Below are 16886 nucleotides of genomic sequence, written 5' to 3'. Positions count from 1 at the left end.
TAGGTAAAGTGCTTCATCCACGGCTCTTGTACAGTAAATAATCCCTCCATGCATCATCTTTTGGGTAGTGTTCTCAGGGCCTCCACCTGGCATGTGGAAGGGCAGCATGTGGGCTAATCCCCCCTCTTCCGGGCCTCCCCAGGCCCTGTGCTCCCCACCCCCCAAGTCTGCACTCACATAGAAGCACACAGAAGCATGCCTTTGGACTCGATTCCTCTCATCTTCTGGGGTTTCAGATTGCACAGCACCACCACCAGCCTGTCCTGCAGTTCCTCCCTGGGCGCAAACTGCACCAGGCCACTCACCACAGTCCGTGGTTCAGCTTCCCCCACATCAATCTTCTCCACATACAGGCTGTCTGCATCCGGGTGCTGCCAGCAAGAGATGTCAGGCTCAGAGAACATCATAACGGAATAGATCATGGGGCCTGGTGAACCCTCTGACTCCAGAAACGGGCATCCACTCCTTACTGAGGCCCTGGAGGAACCCTCTTAGCGCTAACTCTCCAGGTCCCAGGCAGCAGACATGAGAAGGGGCCCCAAAGAGGCAGATTTGAGTAACATGAGCCTAATTACTTGTGTTAGAAGTGGAAGGAAACTCTAACAGAGATTAAAATGGCCTGAACTGCCTGGGTGGCCACCATTATGGCCATGTGTGCACCAGATCAATCCCAGTCCTGGGGGGACTGGAAGACAAGAGGCAGCTGCTGGCTTCACCATCCGAAACAAGAGCATCAGCAGCTATTTCAAGGTAGTTTTGGTGGTTAGTCTAATATGGTGAAAAGCAAATCAACTGGGAGAAAAAAATACCCAGACCACTGGTCCCAGGCCACTGGTTGCATAGCCGTCTGCCTCTGGAAAAAGGAAGTCCTCCCTTCACCATTTCCTGGGGTGGGGAGAGGGAAGGACAAAGCAGCTGATCCAAGATAAGGCCTGTGGCTAGTCCAGACAAGCCGGGAGAGACCAGGTGAGTCAATCAGACTGGATTTGGTAGATAAACAAGCTCCTTCTGACTAACATCCCTCCGTATTCTGAGTTCCTGGCTGTGTTTGTTTGAATAAGGTCCAGAGATAGCAAAGGGAAAAAGCCTGATGCCTGGAATTAGATGCCTGGGTTCTGACTCGCGATATGACCTCAGGGATGTTACTTCCCATCCCAGGCCAGGTTTCCTCCAGATGGAAGCAGACAAACCTGACCCCTGTCTGCCTCTCCGGGACGTGGTGGAAAATGAGTACCTTGTCCACACTTATGACTCTCCCCACACGGATATCCAGGCGGGATGGGATGACCTCCTCTGGTTCTGAATTCTTGGCTGGGCCTTTGGCAACTGGCTCTGGAGATGAGAAGAACCCAAGGCTCAGAACTCTCCTCCTTCCCATGACAGGTCAGCTGCTGATCCCCCCAAATGACACTAGCAGGACTTAGTGCAGAATCCCCAGAATCTACCCACTGAATTATACCTTCTTTAAAACAGAGCCAGCAGCCTTTGAGAAGTGACATGCCAGATTTCATCTCTCTCTCCTTCAGGTATTGGGCTGGAGGGGAGGGGAGGGGCCAAGTGTAGCTTTGCCACCATTCGGGCATTCCACATATATTCAGCCATTCCTCCTTTTCTGGCAGGGCCACACAAGACTCTCAATGTTATCTCAGCATCGTTGATGCATGGCTGGCCAACTAAGAACCAGTCAGGAGCACGTGGAAGGGAACTGGGCAAATCTAGAGATGAGCTTCCCTGAGATGCTGCGCAGACCCTGCCCAAGCAGCTGTTACCCTCATGGTCTAACCCAATTGGTCTCCTTAACTGAAGAGGCGGATTTTGTGAAAGGATCAAAGTACATGTCTCAAACCAGCACTCACAGCAGTGTTGGTACAGCAGGATGTAATCACTTCATAGTATCCACCAAACCAAATTCAAGATGACTGGAGTTCCATTCCACCAGTCAACGGGGCATGACATTCCTGCACTTCAGACCATGCCCCCACCACCGGCTTCTTGGGCCTGAATTGAAGACAGACCCTTTTCTGAGGCCCACTGACAGGCTCTCTACCTGATGATGTCACACCCAACCCCCCCAAGCCCGACCCCTCCCCAGCTGGCCTTACTCTGCTTCGAGGGATCTGGGTACGCAGCGCTGGACAGTTTCTTTAGTGCAGGGGTATTAAACTTTTCCCGGATGGGATCCAGCAACTTGTTGAGGGCGACTTCAACAGAATTCTTTAGGTCTCCAGGGTGCACAACCTGCAAGTGTTCAGGGCCAGGTGAGAAGGGGCACTGGAACAGGTGAACTGGGCACAGGACACCTGAATCTACTAAGAATAACGTGCATATAGGATGCAGGGTGTTTTCTGAGCAGAGTCTTATTTGAACCTCAGAACAAGCTTGTGAAGCTGGTAGAGCAGAGAAGGGGAAATAGGTTCAAAAGGTTATCTAATATGTCCAAGACCCAGGTCTTTTGACACTGAATTCCACACTAACTTGGGGGTTTTTAGAGGCTGAATGTTTTTAATTGACTTCTTCTAGTCCCTCCATTTATGCTCAGAGTAGTGGCGTAAAGCACATGTTATTTACAGGTAGGGAAACATTCACATAGGGAAGCTAGGAGCTAGAGACAGCCTGAGAGGGGAGCTGAGTGAGCAAGAAGGAAGAAGAGGGCTTTGGAGTTAGAGCCTGGGGTGAGTCCCAGCTAGCTGGCTGACCCCCAACCAGGCACTTAACCCCTCTGAGCTTTGGATTCCTCACTTAAAAAATGAAAATAACAATACCTTTACCTGCTAGAGTCAGAATAAGGATTAAATCACTTAACATGGGTAAAAATGGTGAGTAGTGCTAGTACATGGTAGGAGCTCAGTAATTCCATTTTTTCTTCTCATGTCCTGTGACTACCACTTTTACATCCACATCTGGCCCCAAAGGATCTTCTAAGATATTCTGAGGGGACGTCCCCTAGGTATGAATACATGTAATAAAACAATGCCTATGTTTTTGTTTCTGAGGTTATTCCTTCGTTTCCTCAGGAATGTTTCATTTTTTTAAAAAAATAAATTTATTTATTTCAGGCTGCACTGGGTCTTCGTTGCTGCACATGGGCTTTCTCTAGTTGCGGCGAGCGGGGGCTACTCTTCGTTGCAGTAGGCATGCTTCTCATTGCGGTGGCTTCTCTTGTTGTGGAGTGTGGGCTCTAGGTGTGAGGGCTTCAATAGTTGTGGCACGTGGGGTCAGTAGTTGTGGCGCACGGGCTTAGTTGCTCCGCGGCGTGTGGGATCTTCCCAGACCAGGGCTTGAACCCGTGTCCCCTGCACTGGCAGGAGGATTCTTAACCACTGTGCCATCCAGAAAAGTCCTGAATGTTTCTTTTTTTTTTTTTGCGGTACACGGGCCTCTCACTGTTGTGGCGTCTCCCGTTGTGGAGCACAGGCTCCAGATGCGCAGGCTCAGCGTCCATGGCTCATGGGCCCAGCCGCTCCACGGCATGTGGGATCTTCCTGGACCGGGGCATGAACCCATGTCCCCTGCATCGGCAGGCGGACTCCCAACCACTGCGCCACCAGGGAAGCCCCCGAATGTTTCATTTTTAATAGAAAAGCTTTAGACCTGCACTGTCCAATATGGTAGCCACAAGCCTCATGTGCATATTTAAATGTAAGTTAAAATTCAGTTCCTCAGTTTACTGGTCACATTGTGAGGTTCAACAGACACATGTGGCCAGTGGCAACTGTGTTAGTACAGACAGAACATGTCCACCATCACAGAAAGTGCTGCTGGTTACGCTGTCAGATTCTTTCTTCAGAAGCGTTTCTTCTATTCCATCTCATCAGTCCCACAAAGGACTGTTCACAGGGTTGAGGAATGGGGTGTGGGTTCTGTGGCTGCCTCAGATGGCAGACAGAAGGGTTTCAGAGCAATTAGCTGCCAAATGTCCAAAAAATGGGCCTTAAGGGCCCTCAGACCTCAGAGGTCATTGAGTCTTTTCTTCCACTTGATGCTCAAACCCTCATACAACCTTGCCTCCAGTGGTCCTCTGGCCTCTGCCTGAACACCTCAGTGATGGGGAATGCAAGGTCAGGCCAGGCAGCCCTACCCATCACCACATCATTGAGGCCACTAGAAAGTTCTTCAAGCCTAAACAAGCCTCCCTGTGGTCCCCACCTGCAGCCCTAGTTCAACCGTCTGGTGCCACTAGAAGGAACCTCACCCCTCTCCCAGGAAAGCCCTTCCTGTGTTCAAGGATGGGTGAACACATACTTGCTTCCCAGCTCAACACGCCCAGTTCTTTCAGCTGTGCTTTGTGACACAGTTTGCAGTCTGTTCCCTATCATGGCATCCTTCCTCTCCCCACCAACACACCCCAGATTGTCAAATAAACCTCACACAATTGAAGTCCAGGGCTGAGTGCACAACCCCAAAGGTACTCAGAACAATGTAGAACTGAACGGACGATCAACTCCCTGGTTCCAGACTCTACATTTCTGATGACTGAGGCCAAGACCTCATGAACATTTCTGACAGCCCCGTCACACTGCTGATTCAGCCCAAATTTAGTCAGTCAAGACCCCTCCTTTCATTCCCCATACACACTGTTATCACTCCTTCCCTTCATGATCTGGCCCTGCCTCCCTCTCCCGCAGTGCGCCCCCATCACCTTGTAGACTCTAGTCAGACGAAGGCACTTGTGATTCCTTAGACACCGTGCTGTTTTCATCTTACCACATCTGTGCACAATGCATTCCCTCACAGGCTTCCTCATGAACTCCTAATCCTCAAGTGAAACCGTGTTTGGATGTTGTCCCCTCCATAAAGCTTTCCCAGACAGCCAGGTAATCACTTCCTCCTGTTCTATTTCTGGACCATGTATACTTGGTACAGTAACCAGTAAATGATTATTTATTTACATGTCTGCCTCTCCTAGGGACTATGAGCTTCACGAGGATTTAATCCTCTTTGTAATGGCAGCCCCTAGCATGGTGCCAAACACATGCGAACCTAGTGAGTCTTTTGTTAAATTGTTTGGCGAAATGAATAGTATTCTCTATTCTGTTCTTTTATAGTTGTGTCTCTTTTCTGAACCTTGATTTTGTACCTGTCCCTGAAATGCTTCATCTTGTTGAGTTTGTCGGCCCTTCATTCCAGGTTAAGTCCTTTGGAGTGTGATTAGGACACCAATATATTAGTTTTGTGCCATTTGCTAATCTAATCCATGAACCACGTGAATCTAAGCCATTAATACAAAATATATGGACCTAACAGCATGATGACAGAGCCCTGTGGCACGTAACAAGAAACCTGGCGAGGCCACGTGGAGAGATTTGTCAGAATGAGTTCAGTGGAGATTACTCCTCCTCTGGTATTACCTCATCAGCAAAGTCCTTTTCCAGGTCCAAGTAAGCTGTGTAGGTTTTGTTTCCACCCCATTTTTCATCTCGAAGGATCACGAACTCTGTAAGAAAGAGGATCCATGCCAACAAACTCACTGATAATGGCAAGTCAGCATTCCTGGCCCAAATGTATGGGTATCTGTAGTTTCTGCCATACATCTTGAACTTCATCATATGGCATTTTACTGTTTTTAAATTGGATGAGTGGCGATGTCGTATACCCAGCTAGCATCGAAGCTCGGGGGAACGATCGTGTCTTACATCTCTTTTGTATTCCTCTAGTCCACTTGCCTGACCCCTTCATTTCTACCACCCCTGCTCACCCCGACACCCCACTTAGAACCTACCCTGTTAACAAACACACAGATAACTCAACGATATCCCCACTTCAATCACACATTAATATATGAGAAATCAGAGCAGAGATTCGGGGAAGCCAGCCCCTGGAGGAAGACTCTGTGACAAACCGCAAGTATGATCACAGCACTGGTTTTGCTTTTTCAGCCTGGCCTCCGAGAAGAAAACAGGCAGTATCTTACCAGACTTGAGGGGGAAGAGGACGTGCTTGATGAAGGACAGAACGCCGTTGTTCTCCACATTCCCCGGCTCACAGAAGGCCTTCTTCAGTTTTTTCTTCACATCCTCTTTCCGATCCAGGAGATCTATCTTGGACTCCTAGAAGCCAGGGAGGAAAGGAGGACCTCTTGTGGTTGAAAATGAGAATATGCTCAACTAATCTGTATTTTAATTTTTTTGGACAAAGATTTAAACATTAAATGACTTTAACAAAAGCAGAATTAATCGGAGTGAAGGACCACTCACAATACTAAATAAAAATATTTTAATTTTTCTCTCTTCTTCCCAGGCCTTATTTGCAGCATATGGAATCGTTACAAATTTGTAGCTGGAGAATAAACCTCCTGTGTTTTTCCTCTTGAGACTGTATCATAAGTACTTTCGAGTGGCTACCTAGTCTTCGCTTGTAATTTTTATGCTGTATTGTATTCCCAATTATTAGTGACAACATAATTTATTTGGCCATTTCTAAACTGTTGGATTATGTTCTCATTTTTACAAACTATATACAACGCTATGATGAACATCTCTGCAGAGGTCCTTTTGCCTTCTCTAGGATTATAGCTACCAAAAACTGCTAGGCCCCAAGCTGTTTTCTGACAGGCATATATCAAGTGACATTGCCATCAGCAGTGTGTCAGAATACTTGTTTCACAGCCATCACCAACACCAGGTATTAGGTATTATCTAGAGCCATTTGTCCTTTTTAGGGTAACAGGCTTTGTTTCTTATTTTGGAGTGAGTGAACTCAACGCCCATTTGTGTCCAGTGGTTACCAAGCTCTGGTCAACATACGACTGTATGTGAATCACCTGGGGTGCTTAAAATAACACAAATTACCAGCTCCACCCAAACCTAATAAATCAAAATTTCTTGGGGTTGGCCCAGGCATTTGCATTTTAAAAAGCTCTGCACGTGATTCTGCGGCAGTCACATTTAGGAACTGCTGCTGGCACTGATTTCCAGGATGAAGATATGGTGAACGTTACTAAATAGGGTGAGTGATAGACTTTGTCAGAGAAACAACTGACACATAGGGCATTTTAATGAGAGAAAAAGGAATGAGTCTATTCCTTTAAAAATAACAATAACGGTTTCTATGCCTATATTTACCAATTCATGATCAGACAAAGATCTAGAAATCAGACTTAAAGCACTAGATGAGTGTCCAAAAATGATTCCAATCAGAATCAACTAGTAAGCTTTGAAAGAAAATACAGATTCCTGAGTTGTTTCCCAGAACCACTTTATCAGAATCTCTAAGGACAGGGCCTTAATCAACTCTCTCTCTCTCTCTTTTTTAAAAGTCCCCTAGCTGATTCTGAAGATCAGCCACATTTGGGAACTCAGAACCCAACCTTTCACATCTTTGAGTTCCACTGATTCTTCTATTCTGTGCCTTAGTGATCAGAACAAAACTGCACTTTCCCCAAGCAGGACTTTTAAATGTTAAAAGACATCATATTTATCAAAATCATTATATTAAACATCACCCTAAGAATCAAGATGCTAACTGGTGTCAACAAGGACATACTGTATAGCACAAGGAACTCTACCCAATATTCTGTAATGATCTATATGGGAAAAGAATGTGAAAAAGAATGGATATATGTGTATGTGTAACTGAATCACTTTGCTGTACACCTGAAACTAACACAACATTGTAAATCAACTATACTCTAATATTTTATATAAAATTTTTATATAAAATAAAAATTAAATGAAAAATAAAAAGATGCTCAGGACTTTCCTGGTGGTGCAGTGGTTAAGACTCTGAGCTCCGGGCTTCCCTGGTGGCACAGTGGTTGAGAGTCCACCTGCCGATGCAGGGGACACGGGTTCGTGCCCTGGTCTGGGAGGATCCCACATGCTGCGGAGCGGCTGGGCCCGTGAGCCATGGCCGCTGAGCCTGCACGTCCGGAGCCTGTGCTCCGCAACGGGAGAGGTCACGGCAGTGAGAGACCTGCGTACCGCAAAAAAAAAAAAAAAAAAAAAGAGACTCTGAGCTCCCAATGCAGGGGGCCTGGGTTTGATCCCTGGTCAGGGAACTATATCCCACGTGCATGCCGCAACTAAGAGTTCGCATGCCACAACTAAGGAGCCCATGAGCCACAACTAAGGAACCTGCCGGCTGCAACTAAGACCCAGTGCAACCAAATAAATAAATAAATATTTTTTTAAAAAGATGCTAATTGGTGAAATGCAACCACAGCCTTCTCATTAATAAGGCTGACTTTTATCACAGTTCTATGGGTGAAGAAACTACTTTTGCTTGTACATTTTTTTTTAATTTATTTTTGGCTGCGTTGGGTCTTTGTTGCTGCGCAGGGGCTTTTTATAGTTGTGGCGAGCGGGGGGCTACTCTTCGTTGCGGTGCATGGGCTTCTCATTGCAGTGGCTTCTCTTGTTGCGGAGCACAGGCTCTAGGAGTGTGGGCTTCAGTAGTTGGGGCTCACGGGCTTAGGTGCTCTGTGGCACGTAGGATCTTCCCGGACCAGGGCTTGAACCCGTGTCCCCTGCATTGGCAGGCGGACTCTTGACCACTGCGCCACCAGGGAAGTCCTTTTGCTCGTACTTTTTATCAGCAGCGGTAAAACTTAAAATTATGATTGGATCTCATCAGGACTGCTCCCTGGGTCCTTCAATACTCAAGAACCACTGGAATTAATTGGATAACTTAAGATTTCTTATAGCTCAGATATTTGAGAATTTTAGTTAGCCAGGTTACTGTTCTTTCTAGTCCTCAATTTCTTCATCTCTTGAAGATTTCTCAACTCAAGTCAGAGCTGGCAACCTACCTCTTCAGAAGAGCTCATTTTGCTGCCAGTTAATCCTGGAACCATAGGGTTCATCAGGTGGACCCGTTTTGAGTAGCCAAGTGCAGGGAGGTACTAGGGGGTTAGAAAGAAACACACGAAAGCAGATATTAGTATGCATTCCTCCTCGGTGCCCTGATCTCATCTAACCTGGCCTGCCACATAACAGTTTGATATATTCGTGCCAATCTTTTTTTTCTACTGAATATATAACTTTTCAGTGGTGATCATAATATTAACAAGGGTTTTTTTTTCCTACTGTTTTTCTATTAGTATTACATTGTGAGGCTATTGGACTTACCCTACCGCCATAAACAACTCTAAAAGCTGGAAATATAGAAATATTCCATTTCTATAAGCTGCAAATAACCATTTGCAGACATTAGACAGCAACAAGTGTAGGGCTACAAATCTTGAGAGAAGGGAGTTAGGTGACCCTACATCCACCCTGGCTTTCTCCTTGAGGGCATTTTTTTCACACTGAGTGCTGAGAAAAAAGAGACCAAGCAGAGAGCAGCAGTCTGACTAAGCAGAGGAGATAGAGATTGGAATTCAGGGCTACCAGGAGGCTAGGATTTGGGGAGGGTTCCAGAGAGAAGGGAGCCCCCTCCAAAAATTTAGGTCAAAGTTCTCCATTGCTTTCTTGATTGACTCATAGCTGTGCGTTCATTCGGAGAGACAGCAGGAAGCCCAGCAGAGAACAGGCTCTGGGAGGCTGGAGACCTGAACAAATTTTAGGGGCTCCACAGTGCTGGGGAGACAGAAGTTGAAGTTTAGGTCCAATCAAAGCAGAGAGGGCTTTGTGGATACCCTAAGATTTCAGTTTGAGACCCCAGAAAGGCCACATACTAAGATAAGGTCCATATTATAGGAGTAAGAGCAAACTGAAATAGACCTATTCTAACAAAGCCTAAAACCCACCCTTGACAGAATCAAGGTGACAAGTCAGTAATTAAACAGAAAACATGCACTCTATAAATATAATCAGAGCCTCTACAGCATATCTACGGTGTCTCTGATATACTGAAAAGTACTAGAAATGGGAAGCAGAAAAAAAATGACTGATAGCCAAGAGGAAACAGTCAATAAAAGCAGATGCAGAAATAATCCAGATACTGGAATAAGGAGATCAGGATGTCAAAATAACTACGATTGGTGTGTTAAAGGAAACAGTGGAAAAGATGGACAAAATGGATAAAAGATGGAGAACTATAAAAGAGAATTGGAATCTATAAAAAAGATCAAATGGAAGTTCTAAAATGGCACAGTACAATACTGGATGGATTTAACAGAAGACAGGATTAATGAACATGAAGAAAAATCAATAGACAATAACCAAACTAAAGCACAGAGGGAAACAAGAGAACAGGCTATGAGACATGTGGGACATAATCAAGAGGTCTAATGTGTGTAAAATTAGGGTCTCAAGAGGAGAGACAGAAGAGGACAGAAACAATAAAGGAAATAGTAGGGGACAATTTTCCAAATGTGATGAAAATATCAACCCATAGACTCAAGAAGCTCAGCAAAATCCAAGCAGGATAAATACAAAGAAAACTAAAGCTAAAAGCACCATTGTCAAATTGCTAAAAATCAGAGGCAGAGAAAACATTAAAAGCAACCAGAGAAAAGATATACTATCTGCAAAGGAGAAACAATGATACTTACAGGTGACTTTTCAATGGAAACTATAAATGCCAGAGGCAACAGGACAACTCCTTAAAATGCTAAAAGAAAATAACTACAAACCTAGAATTTTTTACCCATTGAGAGCCAAGGGAAAAAAAAAAAACAAAAAAGAAAGCAAAGGAAAGATGTTCTCAGACAAAAGAAAGCGGAAAGAACTCATTACCAAGAGACCTGCATTGCAAACATAAAACACAAAGAGGGTCTTTAGGCCAAAGGAAAATGATCCCAGAGGGAAGCACAGAGGCACAGAACCGCAGGAAGAAATCAAGAGTATCAGAAAGGGTAAGTGGAGGTAAATATACATGAAAATTGACTGTTTAAAAAACAATTATAGGGCCGTTCCACGGCATGTGGGACCCTCCCAGACCGGGGCACGAACCCGCATCCCCTGCATTGACAGGCGGACTCTCAACCACTGCGCCACCAGGGAAGCCCGGGGATTTAAAATATATGTAAAAATGAAATATATGACAACAGCACAAAGGGCAGGAGGGCAATAAATGGGGTAAAACTGTTGTAGGTTCCTGCATTGTTGGGAAGTGGTAAAAATATCTAACAAACTGTAATAAATTATAAAGACAGATGTTGCAATCTCTAGGGCAGGGCTGAGCAAAACTTTTCTGTAAAAGGTCAGATAATAAATATTATAGGCTCTGTGGGCCACAAGTGGTCCCCACTGCATATTCGTTTTCATTTTTTTTTAATAGCCCTTAAAAAACATAAAAACCATTCTTAGAGCTTCTGAGTCATACAAAAACAGGCCATAGGCCATACCTTTGCTAGAATAATAAAAGGTTCAACTAAAAAGTTAATAGAGGAGATAAAATAGAATAAGAAATACTTGAATAATAATAAAAATACGTGGACTGTAAACATTTCCCCATTTATTAAATATATCCAAAAAACATTTTGAAATATTATATGATATCCCACTGTTAGGGGACTTCCCTGGTGGCACAATGGTTAAGAATCCTCCTGCCAATGCAGGGGACACGGGTTTGAGCCCTGGTTCAGGAAGATCCCACATGCCATGGAGCAACTAAGCCCATGCGCCACAACTACTGAGCCTGCACTCTAGAGCCCATGAGACACAACTACTGAGCCCGTGAGCCACAACTACTGAAGCCCATGCACCTAGAGCCTGTGCTCCGCAACGAGAAGGCACTGCAATGAGAAGCCTGCGCACTGCAACGAAGAGGAGCCCCTGCTCGCCACTAGAGAAAGCCGGCGCATAGCAACGAAGACCCAACTCAGCCAAAAATAAATAAATTAATTTTTAAAAAATCCCACTGTGAGGATTTATCATAATGTATTTAACCAATCCCTTGCCATTGAATGTAAGTTTATTTCCTAGATTTTGATTTAATTTGATAACATAACAAATACTTTTATACATAAGTCAAGCTGTACTTTAATTTTTTTGTAATTAAAAAAATTTTTAAAATTTTGGCTGTGCCACATGGCTTGCGGGATCTGTTTCCCCACCAGGGATTGAACCTGGGCCACGGCACTGAAAGTGCCGAATACTAACCACTAGACCACCAGGGAACTCCGAAGTTGCACTTTTAAAATTATATCTTGGGGCTTCCCTGGTGGCGCAGTGGTTGAGAGTCCACCTGCCGATGCAGGGGACACGGGTTCGTGCCCCGGTCCGGGAAGATCCCACGTGCCGCAGAGCGGCTGGGCCCGTGAGCCACGGCCGCTGGGCCTGTGCGTCCAGAGCCTGTGCTCCGCAACGGGAGAGGCCACAACAGTGAGAGGCCCACGTACTGCAAAAAAATAAATAAACAAAATAAAATTATATCTTGAGGACATATTTGTATACTTATTTGGACAAAGGGTAGAAACATTTTAGAGTCATCAAATCACCCATCAGGAATCTACTTTTTTACTAGCAGTGTTTTCTCTACTCCCTTACCAATAAGAGGTTTTGAGAAGCTTTCAAAAACACCAACCACTTCTCAAGAGCCCCTTTCAACTTACTCAAGTTCTTTCCCAGAAAAGAAGTATTATGGGTTTGTGCTAATTTCCTCCTTTAAACCCTGTTAAACCTCATCTCAGAGATGAGTCGTTTATTTACGATCCAGAGCAATATGGACCAAATGGTCTGGGAAAGAACAGTAGTTCTGACTGGTGTTAGCTTTCCCTGGAAACTGAGCTATTAGGAAAGAAGCAAAAAAGAAGAAGAAGAAAAAAAAGAAGCAAATCCAGCAGCTTTGGGGGCAGCTTCCTGGTGGCGGCAGCAAGAGCACAGGCTTTTGAGTCAGACAGATCTGAATGCTAATTCCTGCTCAGTCACTAACTGTGTGATACTGGACAGCTTTCTTACTCTCTCTATCCTCAGCTTTCTCATCTGCAAAACAAGGTGAATAATACCTACCATACCATATGATTGCTGGCGCTGGCACATTCAAGAAACTTTAATGCACACCTCTGCGGGTCAGAAGAAAAAAAGATAGGAAAAAGAGGACTCTAACCTTCTCCGCAAAGGTGAAAATCTTTCTCTGGTCAACTCCTCCAAATTGGGCATCTACTTTCAAATACTCTTCATCCAAGGCCTGTGGAAAGAAACACATGAGCATAAACTCCTACTGTATTTCCTCTGTATGGGTCTAAGAAATCAGAAACTTTTGAAAACCACTAAAATTTTCCAAAGGTAGAACCAGGAAGCAAATAAGCAGCACTCAGCCTTCCTGTTGGCTTCAAGAGCTAGATACACATTTGCTGAGTGCCTGCAGTGAACAATATTCGATGTGGATGTCATGGGGTAAAAAAATAAGAAGAGTCTCTGCTCTCAGGAAGCTCACAATCCAGTGAGGAAGGGAGAGAAGACATATCATAGTCATGTCAAAAGTACCCAATGAATAAGGCAGCCTGTGACAAGTGTCAAATAACTGGCATAAAAAGGAAGTCCTGTGAGAGCTCAGAAAAATGTGGCAAGACTGAACTAGTATAAACAGTTACTATCACTTATTAGATGTCAGGCCTAGTGCCAGTCCTGTGGATGCAGAGATGAATCAGACCCAGATTCTGCCTTCAAGAAGCCAATTAACTAGCTGGGGAGAGAGACGTGTGAATACGTAATTTCTATACAGCATGCCAAGGGCTAACTTACATGTTCATTTAAGGAACATGTTAATACGAAGAAAGAAATTATTATCTCTGTTCAGACTGGTGGTGGTGAAGGCTTCCTAGAATCAGATTGTGGGCTGAGCTTGGTTTTGAATATACAGATGCTTTTCACCATGCAGAGGAAACAGAATGTGAGAGGGCACAGAGGGGTGAAGTGTTTAGGCAAATTATCAGTGATTCAGTCTGCAAAAGCACAAACTCCAAGGGATGTGGGAAGTGGTGAGTGATGAGGTTAGAAAAGTTGGTAAAGGGCTTCCCTGGTGGTGCAATGGTTAATAATCCGCCTGCCAATGCAGGGGACATGGGTTCGAGCCCTGGTCTGGGAAGATCCCACATGCCGCAGAGCAACTAAGCCCGTGCTCCTGCGCTCTAGAACCCACGAGCCAAAACTACTGAGCTCGAGTGCCACAACTACTGAAGCCTGCGCGCCTAGAGCCTGTGCTCCACAACAAGAGAAGCCACCGCAACGAGAAGCCCGCACACCGCAATAAAGAGTAGCCCCCGCTCACCGCAACTAGAGAAAGCCTGCGCAATGAAGACCCAATGCAGCCAAAAAATTAATTAATTTTTAAAAAAAAGAAAAGAAAAGTTGGTAAGGACCCTGAATGTCATGTGAGGGTGCCTAGCAACATCCTGGCCAGTGAATGATTTTAAGGAGGGAAGAAACATGATTCACACACTGCAGAAAAATCACACCAGTAAGGCGGCAGAGTGTGGAGTGGTGGCCTGAGGACTAGAGATAAAGAAAACGGCCAGAAGGCTGCTGTGAGAGGCCAGGTAAGAAATAACAATGAACCAAGTCGGTGAGGATGTAGAGCAAGAATGAATTTAAGAGATTTTTAAGAAATAGAATTGATAGGGCTTCCCTGGTGGCGCAGTGGTTGAGGAAAAAAAAAAAAAAGAAATAGAATTGATAACATTTAGTGTCCGACTGGATTCAGGGGGAGAGGAAGAGAAGGTGAGCAAGCAGTTAGAATGTGAGAACAGCATTGTCCAACAGAACTTTCTGTGAGGACGAATACGTTCCATATCTGTGCTGTCCAACAGGTTAGCCTCTAGCCACATGAGCAAACTGCAAACTGAAATAACAGCCAGTGTGATTGGAGAACTAAAAATTTTAATTTTAATTACTTCAATAGCCACATATGACTATGACAAGAGGCTACCATAGTGGACACTGTAGATCTAGAGTGCCTGGCCAAGGGAAGACTTGATTTTCTTTTCTTTCTTTCAACTTTTTTTTTTTTTTTTTTGCGGTATGCGGGCCTCTCACTGCTGTGGCCTCTCCCGCTGCGGAGCACAGGCTCCAGATGCGCAGGCTCAGCGGCCATGGCTCACGGGCCCAGCTGCTCCACGGCATGTGGGATCTTCCCGGACCGGGGCACGAACCCGTGTCCCCTGCATCGGCAGGCGGACTCTCAACCACTGCGCCACCAGGGAAGCCCTCTTTCTTTCAACTTCTAAAAAAAAAATTTATTTTTTAAATTAAAGAAAATTTTTTATTAAAGTTTAGTTGATTTAAATGTGTGTTAGTTTCTGGTGTATAGCTAAGTGATTCAGTTTTTTATATATGTATATAAAAAATATATATATTCTACATATGTATATAATATATATATGTACATATATTCTATTACAGATCCTTTTCCGTTATAATTTAATATAAGACATTGAATCTGGTTCTCTGTGCTATACAGTAGGACCTTGTTTATTTTATATACAGTAGTTTGTATGACTTGATTTTCTTATACCAAACATTAGAGAAATATACAAAGGAAAAGCTAAGTCTATCAACATTTTCATCCTACCTTCCTGAGCTAATAACCAGTATCAATAGCTTGGTTTGAATTTTTCCATGCTTTCTCCATGCTCACACAAATATGCACACACAGGAAATATGATGTGTTTGTTTTGCTTAATGGGAAATAAGATCATGCTTAAAATTTATTTTCACTTATCACTCTGAAATTAATGTTCTTCAATTAAGGGATCATGATTACCCGTAAAGAAGACATGTGAGATTAGCAGTGTTTTAAAGGACAGACAGGTAGAGGAAGAAGTCAAAGAGTGGTTCAGGGGCTTCCCTGGTGGCACAGTGGTTAAGAATCTGCCTGCCAGTGCAGGGGACACGGGTTCGAGCCCTGGTCCGGGAAGACCCCACATGCTGCAGAGAAAGTAAGCCCGCAAGTTGTGGCTCTAGAGCCCACGAGCCACAACTACTGAGCCCGCGTGCCACGACTACTGAAGTCTGCACGCCTAGAGCCCATGCTCTGCAACAAGAGAAGCCACTGCAGTGAGAAGTCCTCACACTGCAATGAAGAGTAGCCCCTGCTCGCCGCAACTAGAGGAAGCCCGCGTGCAGCAACGAAGACCCAATGCAGCCAAAAATAACTAAAGAAAATAAATAAATTTAAAAAAAGAGTGGTCCAGGAAGCCTGGGGGAGGGGCAGTGGGAGAAAGGAAGACAGGAAGGAAGGCCTACGGCAAGGTGAAGGAACAGCCAGTATGTGGGTCTGACTGGGGCTGAGAGAGAGGTTTATGACCAGTAGTTAGAGCAGAAAAGGTCATCAGGCAACTCCATCCCTCCCAGGTACCTGCAGCCCTGGGTACAGCAGGCCACTCAGCAGAGGGTGCTCCACCTGCTTCACCACCTCAGCTCCTGCTTTCTTGGCATCGTGCTGTGTGACCACGGAGGAGAGGCGATACACATCTAGCGTGTACTCTCTGAGAAGAGACAAGAGGGGACAGCTGTAAGACAGGGCCCAGGCCTCAGTTTAATCCTGAAGGGCGGTGTTAATTTACTCTCTCAATCTTAAGACATTCAGAGAGCATACTGCCTGGTAATTTCTAAAACGTGAGCAGTCCATCCTCTCCTTTAAAATATGACTTCATCGGGACTTCAATGGTGGTCCAGTGGTTAAGCTTGGTTAAGTCCAGTCCGAGCTTCCACTGCAGGGGGCCCGGGTTTGATCCCTGGTTGGGAAACTAAGATCCCGCATGCCATGTGGCACAGCCAGAAAAAAGGATATTCTTTTAAAAAATAAATACTACTTTATTTTTTTGTTTTTCCTTTTTGAAGATGGCTTTAATTTAATCTTTTTCTTTGCTTATCTCTTGAAATAGGGCTTCTCTGCCATTCCCCTCTACTCTCTTCTTCTGGAATGCCTATTAAATAAACATCAGAATTTCTTCAGTCTATCTTCCTTGTCTTTTTTTATTTCTTTTAACTTAAACATATGTAAGGAATAATGAACAATATTAAGAATAGAATACCCATCACTCAGTTTAAGAAAAGGGACCT

General features: G+C 44.6%; 1 protein-coding gene across 2 annotated transcripts in view; it reads right to left on the bottom strand.

Annotated features, from left to right (window-relative positions):
* Nucleotides 1–16886, bottom strand: part of YARS1 (tyrosyl-tRNA synthetase 1) — a 30515-nt gene that overhangs the window by 3010 nt on the left and 10619 nt on the right. Inside the window, exons 4-11 of one of the 2 annotated variants that reach the window (XM_082832903.1) lie at nucleotides 16180–16309; nucleotides 12931–13011; nucleotides 8747–8839; nucleotides 5912–6047; nucleotides 5349–5434; nucleotides 2103–2238; nucleotides 1235–1332; nucleotides 178–371 (exon numbers count right to left, since the gene is read on the bottom strand). In XM_082832903.1, coding sequence (XP_082689029.1) covers nucleotides 178–371; nucleotides 1235–1332; nucleotides 2103–2238; nucleotides 5349–5434; nucleotides 5912–6047; nucleotides 8747–8839; nucleotides 12931–13011; nucleotides 16180–16309 — 954 coding nt within the window. The remainder of the gene's footprint in view (nucleotides 1–177; nucleotides 372–1234; nucleotides 1333–2102; nucleotides 2239–5348; nucleotides 5435–5911; nucleotides 6048–8746; nucleotides 8840–12930; nucleotides 13012–16179; nucleotides 16310–16886) is intronic. The other variant, XM_082832904.1, reaches the window with a different exon arrangement.

Source organism: Leucopleurus acutus, assembly GCF_964270905.1.
Source record: "Leucopleurus acutus genome assembly, chromosome: 2".
NCBI classification, from domain to species: Eukaryota; Metazoa; Chordata; class Mammalia; order Artiodactyla; family Delphinidae; genus Leucopleurus; species Leucopleurus acutus.
The sequence above is the reverse complement of the archived record's forward strand: the minus strand, read 5'-3'. Positions and strand labels throughout refer to the sequence as shown.